The 20,011-nt window shown below is 37.7% G+C and overlaps 1 protein-coding gene across 1 annotated transcript; it reads left to right on the top strand.

Moving 5' to 3' along the window:
* Positions 1 to 6,418: 6,418 nt before the first annotated feature.
* On the top strand, positions 6,419 to 20,011 carry LOC143025026 (26S proteasome non-ATPase regulatory subunit 8-like). The gene is made up of 7 exons (XM_076184636.1): positions 6,419 to 6,646; positions 9,715 to 9,787; positions 9,959 to 10,061; positions 13,304 to 13,496; positions 14,834 to 15,019; positions 15,807 to 15,958; positions 19,843 to 20,011. The coding sequence occupies exons 1-6, from the start codon at positions 6,473 to 6,475 to the stop codon at positions 15,939 to 15,941; spliced, it is 864 nt and encodes a 287-aa protein (XP_076040751.1). The 5' UTR covers positions 6,419 to 6,472; the 3' UTR covers positions 15,942 to 15,958; positions 19,843 to 20,011.

Below are 20,011 nucleotides of genomic sequence, written 5' to 3'. Positions count from 1 at the left end.
ATTTACAAAGGATTACAAAGGCGGAGCATGCCGACAGGAGACCTTTTGATCCATATCGAGGTCGGATGCGAAAAAAAATCATATTAATAATAAAATAATAAATAAAAACTATGATAATGTAAATAACAAATAACAAATAAAATACATAAATAAATGCATAGGTATAGTTAAATAATAAACAAACAGGTAAATAGTAAATAATAATAAATTGACATATAACTAATAATAAATAAAAATCAGACAGACAAATGATAACAAAACAAAAAACAAATAATATAAGATAAATTATAATCATTACAGCATCTTACTTAGGTATTTATCTAAATGATTCTTAAAGCTTTGAACTGAACTACATTGCACTACCTGTGCAGGAAGTTTATTCCATTCATTAACTACACGGTTGGCAAAGTTGTTTCTACCTACTTCCAAATTGAATCTATTTCCGGACAGTTTGAGACCATTGTTTTACAAAGGATTACAAAGGATTACAAAGGCGGAGCATGCCGACAGGAGACCTTTTGATCCATATCTAGGTCGGATGCAAAAAAAGAAAAAAAAATCATATTAATAATAAATTAAAACTATAATAATGTAAAAATAACAAATAAAATACATAAATAAATGCATAGGTATAGTTGAATAACAAACAAACAGGTAAATAGTAAATGCTGTAGGGTATCTAATAAAACGAACTTGAATGGAATATCTAAATTAATCAGCACAACGAAGACTGGCGTGAGGTTGCTTTAGAGGCAAAACCAAGAGTGCTTTAGACACTAAGCTTAATTAGCGCGAGAAAACATACACGCCCGTATGGTTCTTTCACAAATTGGTACGTGTAACCCAATAAATACAACAGTTTCAATAAATTAATATAAATAAATAACATATCATTTATATACAAAAAAGGGAAGTATGCATGACAATCGTACAATGACGGTGGTATTAGGCAGAACAAACTGGGACCACCGCGCTGGAAAAGTTTCGTCGAACTGGATAATGTGATTATTAGTGATGTTAGCAAGTTAGATAGATAGATAGATAGATAGATAGATAGATAGATAGACTTTATTTGGCAATAAATCAATGTACATGAAGTGCAAATAATGACAAGAACACATAGTTCGAAATAATAAATGTAAATTGCCGAGGATAACACAAAAAGCATGAACGCTTATTTCCATTGTGGCGACACTAAATTAAATAGGTCAGGAGAAGACGCCGAGATACTGCAGGAAGATTTTGACAAATTGTGCACATGGTTGGTGAAATGGCAAATGAATTTCAATATATCAAAGTGCAGTGTATTAAATGTAGGTTTCCACAACTTCGGAGAGCAGATATAGTCTAGATGACACATTTTTAGAGAAAACCGAGTGCGAGATTTGGAAGTGCTAGTGAGTCCTGACCACGAATCCAAGAAACAGCGCATTAGCGCTAGGAATAGAACTAACAGAGAATTAGGTTTAATTTCTAGGACGGTTACGAATAAAAGTGCAGAGGTAGTTATCAAACTTTATTTGGCGTTAGTTAGACGTATCCTTGACTACGCGGTCTATTTTTGGTCTTCGTCCTGTAGAATGGATATCAGTTCACTAGAATCAGTAGAGGCGAATGACCAAAATGATGCATGGGCTCACAAATTTATCTTAGGAGGGCAGGATTAGGCACCTTAGTTTACACTCTCTGGAAATACGCAGAGTGCAGGGTGATCAAACAGAGGTGTTCAAGTGGATCAAGGGCTTTAACAAGGGGGGATGCAAACAAGGTCATCATATTAAGACAACAGGACAGGACTCACAGTAATGGATTTATATTATACAATTTTGAAATTAAGAAAGAAATAAGCAAGAACTGGTTTACCAATAGTCTAATAGTCACAATAACAATCAATAGCCAAACCGTAATAGCAACAATAGTAGGAAAAATGATAACTATAACAACACTAACGGAATTAGTAACACATGAAATATGTAAAAAGATAAGACAAATGTTAATTGGAGGAAATAAAGTTAAACGAGGGAAAATAAAAACATCCTGAAATTTTCCATTCACTTTATTTTTTTATTTTGTGGTTATACCTTAATAGTAAACGAAAACGGTACAAAGTGTCACAGAAAACTATGCTGGTAAAATTCAAGATAATTATAATTATATATGCAATAGGTTTTGAAGTGCCCTTGTTTTATATATTCATGCCGTATGCCACAAGGCTGTTTTATTTAGCTAAATTGATACGATGAAATTACAATCACTGAGACATACATTAACATCACTGTATTCTTGGTCATATTTTGCAACAATGTCACAAGCTTTGATATAAAAAGGTTGGTCGAACGTTACGAAGCAAATTTGTTATTTCAGTTTTTTTTTTTTTCATTTCTCTACAGTTTGGTTAAGTATTGTGTATATGGTATCATAGCCATTAGGTGTGGTATTTGTAAATGGAAGGCATGAGATGCAGGACACATCATATTGCAGGTCTGCAATACATTTATCCACGTAACCATGCTAACCTGGACAGTTAGTCCTCATTTGCTATTTTCCATAAAACCATTGGAGTTATCTGGTTGATACTGATTTTTACTAAATCTCTGTCACACCCAAGAGTCCTCTTTTATACTTTTACTTTTAAAGGTTCTGATTGGAACATGAATAAACTGGCCAACAGTGGCTGTTTAGGGGAGCTTTTCTAATATTAGGATAGACTCATCTGTTGTAGGATCAAGTGGGGTGACACACTGAATCCCTCCCATATTGTAGAAAGTGTTGAACCCGTCAATGGTGCAAATGTTTACATCAGCATTGTCGAATACAAATTGTGTAATTGAGTCAGTTTGAACCTTCCTGTTAGTTTGTTGTAAAGTTGATTCTTGAAAGAGTTCTGCCTCGTCATAGGAAACACACAATCTTGAGGTAGAGGGAACATTCAGTTAATGATTATAACCATATTTTTGACTAGGATGAACAGAAAGGCCTATTTGTAATAGTGATATAAGATAATTTGGTCTAGCTGCTGTTGTGCATTTATCCCATTTGCTTTTATCTCCTTCCTTGTTCTTCAACACAACAATTTTAACAAGGTAATGTAAGACGTCTGGTACCAGAGATTCCATATCAGTCAGGAATTTATCTGGTGTTGGATACTGTGACCTCATGTCTTCAGCAATTGTTTTTGCAGCTGTGATTGATATCCGAAGCCGCTCTACTTTCTCACCATTTTTTCTTTATTTTGTTGTTGTTGTTGTTTTCACACTAAGTATCAATCAGAATTAGGTTACCTGTGTCACGAAAACAAAATATAAACTTTCTATTTTTGTTTACAGATACATCAATGGTATGTCTTCGTTTTTAAGAGTCAATAGTAGGCTTATTGTTTTCTTATATATAATAATAAACCGGCTGGAATTGTGTACATGCCCGATACACTCACGTGAACACTTCCTGTCATTTTACGAGACGAACGGTGTGAGAAAAAACTGCCAATGCAACATATAATTTTGGATACGAATATTCTACTTTAGCAATAAGCAATTAGACACATTCTTTATTCATACAATATTATATTTTAGTAGTAAATATTAGGCAGGCAAATGTATAATTTAGCGTTTTGGGGAGTTGGTTTAACGTGGTGTAAAATACTGAATGGGCAATTTTATGTGCTTCTGTGTCTGTTACTGCACTCGGTGCCATATTTACAGTGGAGGTTAATCGTCCATGGATTTATCGCTAATGCGGAAGTTGTTTTTTTCACAAACAACCCCGGGGATCATGGCTTCTAGTCCTAAGCAAAAAATGTTGACTTCCTTCTTTCGTAAACAAAATGAAGAGTGTGAGAAAAATGACATTTATCCATGGTTAGACTTTAGGAATGATAAGTTCGGGTGTAAATTATGCGCAAACATAAGCAATGTGACATTTTTTCACTTCTAAGGCTTAAGGCTATTAAATGAATGGTAGATGTACCAACTATCCTATTATGGAGTAGATCAAAGTACACGTTTGAAGTCTCTCAGAAAAAAAAATATTGAACATTAACTATCAAAAGCTCACACTGCTCCCCTAAAAGTTAAAAATGTAGCTAAAGATGATGCTCTTGGAAAATCACGTGATGCCATGAATGCTTCGCATCTCAAAACAACTTGTTCCATTTTTCGTTCTGCATGTTATTACCTCAGAATGATAATCCATATTCTGATCACTTGGCTTTTTAAAACTACAAAACCAAAATGGTGTTGACATTGTAACTGGATTGCATTTTCGCTTTAGTGCTAATGAGATAATCACATAACTTTTAATATGAAAAAGAAAATCTGTCAGCATGTCAAGCAGGTAAATGGAAAAATCTCTGTTCTCATTGATGAATCAACAAGCCTGAGCATTAAAACAGCCTTGATCATTTACTTGAAATGTGAAAGTGATAAGGAAGGTGATCCCCATTTCATGTTCTTAGATCTCCTTGAACTACTAATCAGAAAGCAGTAACTATTGCTAAACATCTATTAAAGTGTCGTGATAATCATGGGTTTGATGGCTCGTATTTGAAACAGAACCTTGTAGCATTTTCTAGTGATGGGACAAGCGGCATGCTTGTTGTCAAATCTTGAGTTGCAACAATTCTCAAGGAACATTACCCTGACATAATAACTTGGCACTGTCTTAATCACAGATTGGAACTTGCTCTAGGGGATTCGGTAAGAGAAATTCATGACTTAATGATTTGCAAACATATATGGACAAATTATACTCGGTTTACAGTATAGACTCCCACTAAATCAAAAGGAATTATCTGAATTCACCTCTCAACTTGAGCAACAGATTTGTAAAATAGGTCGTGCTCTGGGCACCAGGTATGTGGTCAGCTCATTTCGAACAATTTCAGCAGTGTAGCAAAATTATGAAGCACTTTGTGTTCATTTAAAAAAAAAAAAGCAATGAAAGATTAAACAAGATCTGGAAGTGTTAGAAAAACCTATGAAGTTATATTGAAAAAGCTAACTTCAGAACAGTTTCTATTGGATTTAGCTCTAATGTGTGACACATTGCATGAACTCGATCTACTGCCTGATTGTCTTCAGAAACGCGCTATTTCGCTTGCGTATGCAGACAGACTTATCCAAAGGAGCATGAAGTCATTGCATGGATTAAAGGAGAAACCTGACACTGGAACTTTAGAAGCACGTAAAGAGGCAATAAAGAAAGGGAAGTTTGGAATAATTACCATAACAAGCACCAACAAAATTTTCTGGATTAATTACCAGCAATTTATTACTACTCTTGTGGACACTTTGCAGCACCGTATGTTCACGACATCATTGAGAGGTTCTCAAAACTTCTGAACCTCAAAGTATGTGTAAATCACTGTTCTCTGTTAAGTGAAATGTATGTCCTTAAAAGAGACTGCTGTCCAGATGTAATACCACCTAATTGGGGAGAATCTGAAATATCATCTCTGTGCAAGAGGTTTAAACTTTCTTCGTACTCTGTAATAAATGCCTTTAGAGACTATGTGGACGCCACATCCCCCAAACCTTACACCCATTGCTGAGCTGTGCAAAAGTTATTCCTATTAGTACTGCTGAATGTGAGAGGGGATTCAGTCACATGAACCTAATAGTAGTAGTAGTAGTAGTAGTAGTAGTAGTACTTTATTTGGCATTGAATAAATATACATCACTTCGGTAAGCACATGACGTGCAGATAAGGAAAAGAACACATAGTTCGAAATAACAATTACAAATACCGAGGACAACACAAAAAAACATGTAAGCTTATTTCCATTGTGGCAATCAACTTATTAACATTGTATCATGTATAGTGGAATCCTGAGTCGTATGCTATATCATGGTTTCGACACAACAGATCGGCAAATGACAAAATGACACGAATTGCTTCTGACCCACAAAAACTTTCACACCTGATCCTTTATGGGAACTATGGTGAAACTTCTCACTGGCAGTATTTGGCAAGAACAGATTAATTTTTTTTTCTATTTGTTTGATAAATATAATTAATGAGAATCGGCGAGTGTAAACATGAAATCCTGCGACATACTTATTACAGGACAGAATTTTTTTTTTTTATGCCCAGCAGAGCTTCGGCGCCTATAAGATTGCCATGTACTACACCCCTGGTTGTGTGTAACCAATCTTTTATCCCACTTATGTTTACAAGGAGGTAGATAACAGTGATAGTTATAATGTTATATACCTCGACTTTAACGAGGTGACGTACCAGAGACAACTAAATGAATTCATGGCCTATGGCATAAGAGGTAATGTTTGGGAGGTTATCAGGAACCGCCATGCAACGCGATGGAACAATTATTATGAAGAGTTATTATTAGTGAATTTGAAATTTTATAATTACGCAGTAAAATTAAAACAAATCTAGGACAAAGACAACAACAAAAATCCAGATCAGAATACTTAAATCCTCATGGATCTTTTAAAATGTCGACATTACACAATGTATGTTGACATACAAGTCATCGTCTGAGCGTGAAAAGTGTATAGAAATGGTCGCTAACATGAACAGGGAGGAAATGTTGAAGAGTGTTGTTGTTAATTATGAGAAATTGAAAAATGAGTGGGGTAAAAGTCCAAGGGATCTTGAAGCATTCGGTGATTTGCTAAAAGACATGAAGGTAAGTCAAATTTGAAGAATTTTCACATCCCGCTTTTTAGGTAATGAATTATAGTTTATACCGGTCAACAAAGATTTTGTCCCATGTTAAGTACTCTGTTTCGTGTGTATTTTTTCACACAGAATTAAGATATCAGGATGTCTATTATTACCCATTTCAAATAAACTTGTATATAATGTACAATATAAATATGTAGCAAAGGTGAAAGATCTTGGACTTGGGAAGTTGGGAGTATGTTAAACGTAGAAGACTAAGAAGTCAACAAACATTTCCTTTGTAAGCATAAACCATAGGGGAGTCAAAAGGAGCTAGCAGAAATATAACTGGACAGTTAGTGGGACATTGAAACAGTGCCCACTCCAAAATTATATTACTAATATTTTATCATAATTATTATTGATGTTATCCTCGCCTCAGCATTTGTAATTGTTATTAACTTATTTCGAACTATGTGTTCTTTTCTTTATCTGCACTTCATGTATATTGATTCAATGCCAAATAAAATTGTTATTATAAAGATATTACTAAGGAAGTGCACACCTGTGTAATATAATAATAATACACAATTAAACATGTTTTGTAAATTAAAGTACATCAACATAACATTGGCTTTACTTGGCAAAAATCAATTAAAAAAAAAACTTGCTAAAAGCAATACTCTAGCAAATAGAGCAGCAACTATGTGTTCTTTTCTTTATCTGCACTTCATGTATATTGATTCAATGCCAAATAAAATTGTTATTATAAAGATATTACTAAGGAAGTGCACACCTGTGTAATATAATAATAATAGCAATACACAAACATGTTTTGTAAATTAAAGTACATCAACATAACATTGGCTTGTTGGGCAAAAATTAATTACAAAAAAAAAACTTGCTAAAAGCAATACTCTAGCAAATAGAGCAGCAATGCAACCTTCGAGATGGCAAAGACATAATTGTATCGTCTGTCCAATCCTGTAGTTTATATCGGTAGCAGGTCCATCCGCCCCCTTGACGTTGCGGCCCAAGTCCGTTTGCCCTGTAAGTTGGGGCACATCTAGTTGTGGGGAAATTGATACACTCCGATGCTACCCACGACCAAATCATTGCGCCTGAAGTCTCGTACAAATACTAAACACTGTAGATTAACCCATGGTTAGGATAGGTTAGGTTATTCTTTTTCTTCCTTTCCTAATGTATTTCCTTTTTTATACCAGTACATTTTCTTTCTAAAGGTTAGATTAAGTTATTATTGCATCCAATGCATTAAATAATTTCATCCCACAAATTGAGTTCCTTCAATAAAGGATCTGGGGCACAAGAACCCAGTATGTCACACAATAGAGATTTTCATAACTATACAATACAGTTTTTGTTTTTTTGTTTTTAATATATTTTTTTCATTATTACATCCAATGTGTAATATTCTTTAATTAATTGCGAGTTCATTTATCATGACTAAAAATCATTGTTGGGGTGCAACAACTCTATTAATGAGCACTTGGGATGCATCAACTAGCGATGAAGTAGATGCACTACCAACCTTTGGGGCACATCACTGCACCAATCATTGACTAGCAGTGAAACTGAAATCACAATTCTGATTATCTATTATCTTTGTAAGTAAAAAAGTTAAAAAAAAAAAATGGGTAGATGCATAAGATATATAGAAACCTTCCCAAACAAGGGGACTTTACCCCCATATTTCAATAATTTTTACTAAATACAAATATACATTTATAGAGTATATATATATATATATATATATATATATATATATTTATATATATATATATATATATATATGTATATATATATATATATATATATATATATATGTATATATATGTGTGTGTGTGTCAATATATTGGAACTTTTCTGTGTCGTCTTTGATTTCTTTATCTTAGGTTAGGTGGGGCAATAACCTAACCTATCCTAACCTAACCTAACTTAAGATAAACAAAATCAAAGACAAAAAAAATAAAAAAAATAGTGGTGGGGCAATAACAGGAAAGTTCCATATATTTATACAGGGGCCCAGTTCTTTTGATACCACATGTTAGGCTACCATTAGTTCATCTTCCATAACAAATAAAAACAAAAATGGCATCACAAAGTTTGTTGATGTCCAAATTGTCGCTATTGTATTATTTTTAGCAGCTTTTTTGTTATTGATTTCCACCAGTAAAAATTTATATTATATTGATGGGTGTTTTTTTTTTAATATATATACCTATGTTATATAGCAATAGAAAATTGAATATTGGTTTTGTAATTTTTTGTATATCAGTGTAATATACATGTTTCTTGGTGGAACTCGATAAAGAAAAGCTTGCTAAAAGCAAATATGCCATTGAATGAAGCTGTAACAATAGGTTTGAGATGCCATGTTGTCATCTGTATAGTCCTGTCAATGTCAGTTTGACGATGGCTTTGACGTTGTGTGCCAGATGTTCTCCTATTCCCAAGTGATGTCACCACACTACACATTTTTAAAACTGTGCTACGGAACTGAGCTGCATGCTTTTCTTCAAGCCATAAAACTCCTCTACGAGTACACCCTGTAGTCCAAATGGATACCAAAACGGTTGTCAACAGCCCTGTGAGGTCTTTGACGTATGGGTTGAATGTCATACGGTATCAAATGTTAGACTTTTTTATGGGGAGTTGTTGGAGTATCAATTTTTGTCTTTCTTGAAGATCTTATTTATCTAGGTGTGAATGTTTTTGTGTATGTATGCTTGAGAGGGTTGAACCCCCCTCACACACACATACATACACACGGTGGCACAGTGGTAGAGTTCTCAGGCACCACTATGGCTGGGGGAAAATAATGTAACTCCTAAATGAACAATACGTAGGTATAATACATAATGTTAAAAATAGTAATAGTATGATGCTACAGTGTACCACACCATTACAGTTCTTAATCATATGCAGCACATATTTTATACTTTATGCATTTACAAAAATTATTATACGTGCCAAGCTACAGCACTGATACTTTTGGTGTTAAGGTAATTCATTAAAGATGAGGCTGCTCACATGTGAAACATTATTACAAATTTAGTTGTGCTTTTGCAGGTGGAGCTGACAAAGCTGCAGTTCTTACCGTCTTTAGGTAGCCAGGTGTCTAAAGAGGAACTTCTTGTTGCAAGTAAGTATTTTATCTTGAAATTTTATAAGAATCATAGTTCAACATGGCAAGGTTTTAGTTTATTAGAATGTATGTGGTACATATGTAACTAATAAGCTTTATTTCATGACAAGTAGTTACAGATGGAAAAATATTGTTTCTGTATTTATATATCTTTGTAAAAAATTTCAGGAAATACACTAGAGTTTGGAGCTCTTTGGAGTATTTATGTGAAAGATGTCCCCTCCTTTGAAAGATATATTGCAATGCTCAAGATCTATTATATGGATTACAGGTGAGTTGTAGCTGAAGACTGATTTTATTTCATAGTGGCTTTATTCTGCTCAGGTTTATTTATATATTGTTGGGGCCACTGCTGCAAGAGGATGCCCTGCCAATCTGGACCTAGACAAAGGTGGGAAATAGGCTCAACAAACTATGATCGATCTTAACTTCAAATCAGTGGTGGACTGTAATATAGTATTCCATCTCTGCTTCTATGAAGGCTTGTGGCCTCAAAGAGGTGGTACATGGTCTCCAGATCAGGCCAAGAATCTTATATTATTTGACCTATCAATTCTAAACAGATGGAAAAGTAATTGCATCAAGAAAAGATGAAGTGCAAGCAGTTATTAGAATGATGAGAGCAGGTAAGGCACCTGGGTTAGAAAAATCTGAGTGCGAGAGGGACTTGGGAGTTCTGGCGAGTCCGACCTTAAAACCAGGAAGCAGTGCATTAGTGCCAGAAATAAAGCTAACAGAGCATTAGGTTTCATTACTAGGACAGTAACAAATAGAAGTGCAGAGGTAATTATGAAACTATCTAGCGATAGTTAGACCCATCCTTGACTATGCGGTACAGTTTTGGTCTCCGTCCTACAGAATGGACATAAATTCACTAGAATCAGTACCGAGAAGAATGGCAAAAATGATACATGGACTCAGAAATTTGCCTTACGAAGAGAGGCTTGGGCACCTTAACTTACACTCTCTGGAAAGATGCAGTGTGTGGGGTGATCTAATAGAAGTGTTCAAGTGCATCAAAGGTTATAACAAGGGTAATGCAAACAAGGTCATCATAATAAAACAACAGGGCAGGACTCGTAGTAATGGTTATAAATTGGACAAATTTAGGTTTAAGAAGGAAATAGGCAAGAACTGGTTTACTTATAGGGTGGTCAATGAATGGAATAAACTTAGTAACCATGTAGTAAGCGCTCAAACTATCAGTTGTTTTAAAAAACGATTAGACAACTTTATGGATGGGAATGAGATGTGGTGATGGATACAGAGCTGCCTAGTGTAGGCCTTATGGTCTTTTGCAGTCTCCTTTATTCTTATACTCTTATGTTAGATGGGTGTCATGTGGAGTGTCTTAAAGAAGGGAGGTACACTAATGGTGGACTAGTTGGTGAGGTTTAGTGTGTGTCTAAGGGAGAGTCGAGTGCAGGAGGACTGTAGGAGTGCTTGTATAGTTCTGCTTTACAAGGGAAAAGGGGATAAATGTGAGTGTAGTAGTTTCAGAGGGATCAATTTGTTGAGTGTAGTTGGGAATTACTTATGTAAGGGCTTTGATTGAGAGGATTAGGAAAGGAACAGGGAGTAATTGGTGTGGGACAGTGTGGGATTAGGAAAGGTAGTGGTTTCATGGATCAGATTATTGTGGTAAGACGTATGTGAGAAAGCTTTAGGAAAAGGTAAGGATGTTTTTTGGCCTTTATGGATTTGGAAAAGGATTATGACAGGGTAGACAGGAAGGTATTATGGGAAGTTTTGCAGATATATGGGATTGTGGGAAAGCTGTTAAGGGCAGTCAAGAGTTTTTAATAGAGTAGTAGAGCCTTTGTTAGAATTAGAAATGGAGAGAATGAGTGCTTTGAGGTAAATGTGGGACTGTCCCAGGGATGTGTCATATCATGGCTGTTCAATGTGTACGTGGATGGGATGGTGCGGTAGGTAAATGAGAGGGTAATGGGTAGGGGACTGGAGATGGTTAAAGAAAAGTGGGAGGTGAGCCAGTTGTTGTTTGCTGACAACACTGCATTTGTAGCAGGATCAAAGGTATTAAGGGAGTTAGTGGTGGAGTTTTGGAAGGTATGCAAAAGGAGAAAGTTGAAGCTAAATGTGGGTAAAAGAAAGATGATGAGATGTACGAGGGGAGAGGATGGCACCAGTTTGAAAGTGAATCGTAAAAGAGAGACTGGAGGAAGTGGATAGCTTTAGGTACTTGGGGTTGCATGTGGTGGGAAATGGAGTACGAGTAGAGGTAGACTGTAAATTGAGAGAAGCAAGTAAGTGATTTGGGGGATTAAAAAGTGTCATGTGAAGTAAACATTTAGGAATGGATGCTAAGAGGAGATTGCATGAAGGGATGATTGTTTCGACAGTATTGTATGGGGTAGACACATGGAATATAAGAGAGGAAGAGTTTAAATGTGTTTGGGATGAAATGTCTGAGAAGTATGGTAGGGGTTACAAGGTTGGATAGAGTGAGGAATGAGGAGGTGAGGAGAAGGAGATAGGGTTGGTGAAAGAGTATTGGGATGGTTTGGACACATGGAAAGAATGAGTCAAGAAAGATTAGTATAAGAAGTGTGGAAGGTAGAGATGGATGGAATGAAAAGGAAGTGGGTGATTGAGGATAAGATAGATGGATGGGGTGAAAAGGGCATTGAGCAAGAAGGTAATGTCTGTTGAGGAAGGACGGGAGAAGACAGAAGATAGGGGTGAGTGGAGAATGGCTGTGTGTGGATGATACTGTGATGAATGGGAGTGGGTGGAGGATCAAGGGGAGGGGGTAGGGAGTGGTTATTTGAATGATATTTTGACACGGCTTAAAGGGATTTCTCCTTGTATTCAGTGTTTCTGCATAAGGAGATGGAGAGGGAAGGTTGACAATTAAATGAAGTGGCCTTGCCATGGATGTGCTGTGTCTTGGTGCACTGCTTCTGACCCAGAGTTATGAACAAGATGCAGGGATGCCCCATCATCCATGATGAGCCAAGGAAAGAGGGAGGGAAGGGTGGTGGATGAAAGTGGAATTTTGACTTTGGCTACCTCCCTTGTAAGGAGGAAAGAGCCCTTGGTACATATATTTATCTAGTTGTACCTAGTTGTATTTTGTGGGAAGGGGAGCTATGCTCGTGGTGTCCCGCCTTTGTATCTCGCTTTTAAGCTCATGAATGGTTTTTGCGCATACTATTTCATTATCCAGTTTATGTATGTATGTATTTGACAAGGTCCCCAGACTCCTGCAAGTGTAGCTCCTACCCCATATATTAAAATGAGATTAATACTAGGAACTCCTTTTTATCCTTGATTGTCCAGGCACATGGGATAAAGCTATACTACTTGCACTAGTTTCTTTAAGTTTATGTTTTATAATGCTAGGCTTAATGTTGGGATTGTTGATTAGTCATATGGCAACCATTGATGTTATTATAACCAAATTCTTTCATAATGAGACATACATAGATATCTTTTATTTTCTTCTGCCTCTTTTCTTGTACACATTGGATAAAAAGTATTTTATTCCAGGGAGCGCTTGCCAGATTCCCCATACATGTACGAGTTGCTTGGGCTCAACCTGCTGTGCCTGTTGTCACAGAACAAAGTTGGAGAATTTCATACAGAGTTAGAGCATATCCCACCAAATGAAGTCATGCAGAACATTTACATCAGGCATCCTGTTGCCCTTGAACAGTACCTGATGGAAGGGGCATACAATAAGGTATGTACGCACACACACAAATTGAGAAAGACTATAAAGGGTGTGAAGTAATAGTTTTCCATTTAGATGCTATACCTGGAATAGCTTAGAATAGCGTTTCTCAACCAGGGTTCCCCGGAACCCTAAGGTTCAGTAAAAGGTCCCTAAGGGTTCCGCAGGAACAAGAGATAAGCTAATGCACTTTTAATTTTTTATATAATTTCATTAATGTACGTACATACATATACCAAAGGCTTTTTCCCCCTTACACGGGGGGGGAGCCAAAAAGAAAAAGGCATAGAAATCACTCCCACCCATTCCATTCCCTACATATTCCACTCCCCTCCACCCTCCTCCCTCCCTCTTATCTTGGCACCTCCTGGATGACGGGTCATCCCTGCATCCTGTCCACTGCCCTGGGTCAGAAGCAGTGTCATAAGACACAGCACATCCACAGCAAGGCCGCTTCATAAATTCGGCGACCGCCCTCTCCGTCCCCTCATGAAGAAAAGGAGAAGACGGGATGATATCCTTTCGGGCTGGGTCAAATTTTTTCTCATGCATACTTCCTCACCCCCCATCCCCCATCCACTCCCCCTCATGCATCACAGCATCATCCATACACAACCCTTCTCTATTCACCCCTATCTTCTGTCCTCTCCTATCCTTGCTCAACAGACATTCCTCTCTTTTGTAATAACCCTTTCACCCTATTCATCCATCTCATCCTAGGAAGCCCCCTCATATTCACTCCTTCCACCTCTGCCTTCCACACATCTTTTACTAATCTTTCTTCACTCATTCTTTCCATGTGTCCAAACCATCCTAATACTCTTTCATCAACCCAATCTCCTCACCTCCTCATTTCTCACTCTATCTAGCCTAGTAACCCCTATCATACTTCTCAGACATTTGACGCAGCCCGAAGGGATTTCTCCCTGTCTTTTCCTTTTCTGCATGGGGGGACAGAGAGGGGGGGTCGCCGAATTTATGAAGCGGCCTCGCTGTGGATGTGCTGTGTCTTGTGACACTACTTCTGACCCAGGGCAGTGGACAGGATGCAGGGATGACCTGTCATCCAGGAGGTGCCAAGATAAGAAGGAGGGTGAAGGGGAGCGGAATATATAGGAAATGGAATGGGTGGGAGTGGTTTCTATACCTTTTTCTTTTTGGCTAACCCCCCATGTAGGGGGAAAAGGCCTTTGGTATATGTATGTATTATTTATCTTTTTGTTTATTATTTATCATTAATTATCTAGGATCAGCATATTACTTTTTGACATATGCTTATAGAGGGTATTTTGTTGTGCACCCCCCAAAAAAAAAAATCCCCGATTGCAACTTTTTGTATGTTTCAGATATATCTTGCTCAGGGAGAAGTACCTGCTGAAGGGTTCAAATTTTTCATCGACAAACTTTTAGGAACTATCAGGGAAGACATTGCCCATTGTGTAGAAAACGCGTACGAGAAGATCCGCCCTGAAGACATTGGCCGAATGCTATATTTATCCAATACAAGTGATATTGTTCAGTACTGTGAAAAGGTAAGTTCTTCATTAAATTGTATACTACCATTGATTTTGAATACTTGTATGCTAGGCTATACAGTAGACTTGTCTCTTATGTTTATCTAATCCCCTCTTGCTCATGTTTGCATATTCCATAGAGACATAACACTTGAAATGAGTAATAGGTTTCCCCCATCCAAAGAAACGCCACATGAAAATGACAGGAACTAGATTCTATGCCAGAACCCTAACCACACATCCATCTCACTACATATTACAAGCACCAGGAACGGAACATAAAACAAAACACACCGGCGGGATGGTACCCCAGCATCTACAATAGTCTGTTACATAACTACTTGTGCAGCAAAAGGGTTGAACATATTTCAACATTCAACTTTTTTCCACACACACTCACTTTCTCCATTTTTCTCTTTTTCTTTCTGTCACTTTCACTATGTCACTCACATTCACTCTTCCATTCATTCCCATCCATCCACATTTGCCTTGCACACACCTTGAACTTACCCCTCTCATTTATTTTCACAAAATCACACAACTTCATTGGGGCTTAATACATATACATACATATACCAAGGCTTTTTCCCCCTTACAAGGGAGGTAGCCAAAAAGGAAAAGGCATAAAATCATTCCTACCCATTCCATCCCTGAATACACTCCACACCCCTCCACCCTCCTTCATACTTTTTTTTTATGGCAATTTCTTATTAGACCCATTGGTTGCCTACTAAATAAATCATTATTTATTATTTTTCCTCCTAATTCCTGTTTGCAGTACTACTGAGATCCATATCTCTTTCAGCGAGGCTGGAGTGTAAGCAATGATGGCTATCTTCACTTTGCTAAGGAGGTACGGAAAAGTGATGACAGAATCCCCTCAAATGCTCTAGCAGAGCAAATGATCAACTATGCCAAAGAAATGGAGCAGATAGTGTGAAGAAAGTTCATTGCATGGTAGGTATTGTAAGAGAACAGAGTTTAGTTAACCTCTTCAATACATATCAACTATTTGCATGCACAGGTTGCCTGATGTATATTGATGCATCGCAGATGTTTATTACATACATATACCAAAGGCTTTTTCCCCTTAAAAGGGAGGTAGCCAAAAAAACAAAGGCATAAACTATTCCCACCCATTCCATCCCCAACAGGGGTCACTCAGCTACAACAAAATATAATCAGGAAGTCAACACCGGCAATCTCATATACCCCACTTGCGCCTCATGACACATACATACGTGTCATTGTATTCAAGAGCTGTGGATGTGCTGTGTCTTGCAACACTGCTTCTGACCCAGGGCAGTGGACAAGGTGCAGGGATGACCCATCATCCAGGAGGTGCTAAGATAAGAGGGAGGGTGGAGGGGTGTGGAATGTTTTCAGGGATGGAATGGGTGGGAATGATTTTCCTTTTTGGCTACCTCCCTTGTGAAGGGAAAAAAGCCTTGGTATATGTATGTAGTTGAGATCCCCGTCTGGGGTATTGGCTGCATGTTCTTATGGCAAAGTAGCATGGAGTTGATACTTTAGGGTCTGTATGGGGGCACCCCTATGGACCAGAGCCACCCATCATTTTGTCTGTGATAGAGGACTCTGCTCACAGAGAAACAATGAAACATTTATACTTCTACTGTCCCTCCGTTATGCTGTCCCCCAACCCTTTGTTGCTGTCGTGTATCATTTCTCTGAATTTTATTTCCTTGTTTTGCCTACCCTGTGGTGGGGGGAAAAGAATGTTGCCACCAAGTATTCCCACTTGGATAGTAAGAGGCGAGAAAAATGGGACGGGGATTGGGACCAGGCATCTTTCTCCCTGTAGCCCCACATGGGACATTCCTAAAAAAAGTAAAGGCATAAGAGGGTCTAGGAGTTTTCCAAGGTTTGTGTCTTTTAGTGTGCTTGGATATGGTACAGATGAGAGTAAAAGGGAAGAGATAGGTAGTATGTTTGTGAGAAGAAAGATGGATGTGTTGGCTTTGAGTGAAACTAAGTTGAGAGGGAAGAGAAAGTGTGAGTTTGGGAGTGTAGTTGAGAGGTTCTCAGGAGTGAAGAGAAGGTGAGGGAGAGAAGGGGTGGCTATACTAGTAAGTGAAGAGATAGGTAAACATGTAGTGGAGTGGAAGGAGGTTTCTTCAAGGTTAATGTGGATGAAGGTGGAACTGGGAAAGGAGATATGGGTTTTTGTAAGTGCATGTGGGCCTGGTAGTGAGAAGAGTGTAGAAGAAAGGGAGGCATTTTGGATAGATTTAAATGAGTTCATAGAGGGATTAGCGAGGAACGTCAATTTAGTAAATGTGAAGGAGGATGGGGAGGGAAAGATAGTTGCAGAGGGAAGTGCTAAGAAAATGACCATGATGAGTGAAGAAAATGGAGGAGAAATAAGGAAGGATGAAGTGAAGGCAGTTGTTAAGATGATGAGAGCAGGTAAGGCACCTGGCCTGGATGGATGCCATGCAGAATATCTAAAAAAGGAGGTACAGTGATGGTGGACTGGCTGGTGAGGTTATTTAATGTTTGTTGGAGCAGAATATAAGAAAAAATTGTAAAATTGTTGGACAAAAAACTTCTGCAGAAAATTATTGAACAAAGTAACAACTTGGTCCTTATCGGAAATTTTTTATTGCAATGAGATCGGCTCCTTGAACTACCTTTGTCCCATAGGAAAAAGTCACCATGTAACAATTGAATATCAGCTGGAGAATGAGGAAATAAAACCAAAGAATGAATTGCACAGGCAAAGGAGACTCAATTTTGGGAAGGCAGACTACTTAGGGTTGAAGAATTTCTTTGATGAAGGAGACTGAGAAGAATTCATGGGGCGATAATGAGGAATTGGGAAAACCTAATTGACATTAACAACCAGAGAGGAATGAAAGATATACCAAAGAAATGTGAAAGGGAGAAGTAGAAACAGGATTATCATTTATTTTATATATATATATTTTTTTTATCATTTGTTTGATTCTCATTTGTTATTAGTTATATGTCAATTTATTATTATTTACTATTTACCTGTTTTTTTATTATTCAACTACACCTATGCATTTATTTATGTATTTTATTTGTTATTCACATTATTGTAGTTTTTATTTATTAATTTATTATGATTTTTTTTGCGTCCAACCTAGATATGGACCAAAAGGTCTCCTGTTGGCATGCACCGCCTTTGTAAATCCTTTGTAAAGGTGTGAGATTGCAAAACGGTGCCCCTTTTACTCCATCCATCCATCTCAACCTTGGTCACATTTCTTTTACTAATCTTTGTTCACTCATTCTTTGCATGTGTCCAAACCATCCCAATAATCTCTCATCAGCCCTAATTCCTATCTCCTTTTCCACCCATTCTCTCCTCCTCGCCTCATTTCTCACTATCCAGCCTAGTCACCCCTACCATACTTCTCAAACTTTTCATCAGACACATTTAAACTCTTACAAATAAGCTCCCAAGGGGAGAGAGTGACAGTAGACTGGAAGTGAGCATTAAGGGTGAGAAACTGGAGGAAGTGGATAGTTTCAGATACTTGGGTGCGAAGGTGACAGGAAAGGGAGGAGTGGGGGTTGAGGCAGAATGTAGATTGAGAGAAGCAAGTAAATGCCTTGGTGGATTAAAAAGTGTAATGAGTAATAGACATCTGGGAATGGATGCTAAGAGGAGGTTATATGAAGGAGTGATTGTGCCAACAGCAGTGTATGGGGCAGAAACATGGAACATGAGAGAGGAAGAGAGGAGGAGTTTGAATATGTTTGAGATGAAATGTCTGTGAAGTATGATAGGGGTTACTAGGATAGATAGAGTGAGAAATGAGGAGGTGAGGAGGAGAACAGGGGTGGATAAGGAGCTGGGAGATAGGGTTGATGAAAGAATATTAGGATGATTTGGACATGTGGAAAGAATGAGTGAAGAAAGATTAGTAAAAGAAGTGTAGAAGGCGTGAATATGAGGGGGCGTCCTAGGATGAGATGGATGGATGGGGTGAAAGGGGCATTACGAAAGAAAGGAAGGACGGGAGAGGACAGAAGATAGGGGTGAATGGAGAAGGGTTGTGTATAGATGAGGCTGTGATGCATGACGGGGGAGTGGGTGGGGGATGGGGGGTGAGGAAGCATGTATGAGAAAACATTTTGACGCAGCCTGAAGGGATTTCTCCCCATCTTCTCATTTCCTGCATGAGGGGACAGAGAGGGGGGTCGCCGAATTTATGAAGTGGCCTTGCTGTGGATGTGCTGTGTCTTGCGACACTGCTTCTGACCCAGGGCAGTGGACAGGATGCAGGGATGACCTGTCATCCAAGAGAAGCCAAGATAGGAGGATGGAGGGGAGTGGAATATATGGGAAATGAAATGGGTGGGAGTGTTTTTCTATGCCTTTTTCTTTTTGGCTACCCCCTGTGTAAGGGGGAAAAAGCCTTTGGTATATGTATGTATGTACAAAAAAAGCTAGAAATGGCTTTACAATAATCTGTAAGAAGAAAGTAATTTTGAAAGAGGTATTTTAGATAAATGCAAAGATGAAATGAAACTGTTTAACAATGGTAAATTGAAACACAGGGTTCTCAAAGACATATAGTTTTAGCACTCACTGTTTCCTCATTCAGTTTGTTCCAGATATGTATCACTGTATGGGAAGCTATTCTTTTTGAGATCTCTTTTGTAACTGTCTTTAAGTTTCTTCTTGGGTCCTCTTGTTATTTCTTGTGTGTGTGTATGTATTTTTCCAAGTAGAACTAAAACCTCCCATATAAGTAGACTAAGTTCTTAATACATAGATAAGTAGGTAGGATTTAAAACCAATTTAGTCCTGTAATCAGCTTTAACATTTCCAATGTATACTTTTTCAGGGTGTTTGTTTTGAATGCTGAGACCATTGCTACATGTTACTGATGGACATGAAGTGAGCTTATACTTTGGAGTACTATCATTTCATCATGGGAGAAATTTAACAGTGGATCCTTCCGCATCTGAAATATTTGTAATAAAACTCTTATTGAATAAAATGTCAACATACTT

The sequence above is a fragment of the Oratosquilla oratoria genome, chromosome 4 (assembly GCF_046742065.1).
Source record: "Oratosquilla oratoria isolate Oo_2021 chromosome 4, ASM4674206v1, whole genome shotgun sequence".
Taxonomy (NCBI): Eukaryota; Metazoa; Arthropoda; class Malacostraca; order Stomatopoda; family Squillidae; genus Oratosquilla; species Oratosquilla oratoria.
The sequence above is the reverse complement of the archived record's forward strand: the minus strand, read 5'-3'. Positions and strand labels throughout refer to the sequence as shown.

Excerpts from the sequence above, each read along its gene's own strand:
- LOC143025026 (XM_076184636.1), top strand. The coding sequence starts at position 6,473 with ATGTTGACATACAAGTCATCGTCTGAGCGTGAAAAGTGTATAGAAATG. Across the intron at positions 10,062-13,303 it reads ATCTATTATATGGATTACAG|GGAGCGCTTGCCAGATTCCC; the intron begins GTGAGTTGTAGC and ends ATTTTATTCCAG. Across the intron at positions 13,497-14,833 it reads TGGAAGGGGCATACAATAAG|ATATATCTTGCTCAGGGAGA; the intron begins GTATGTACGCAC and ends TGTATGTTTCAG.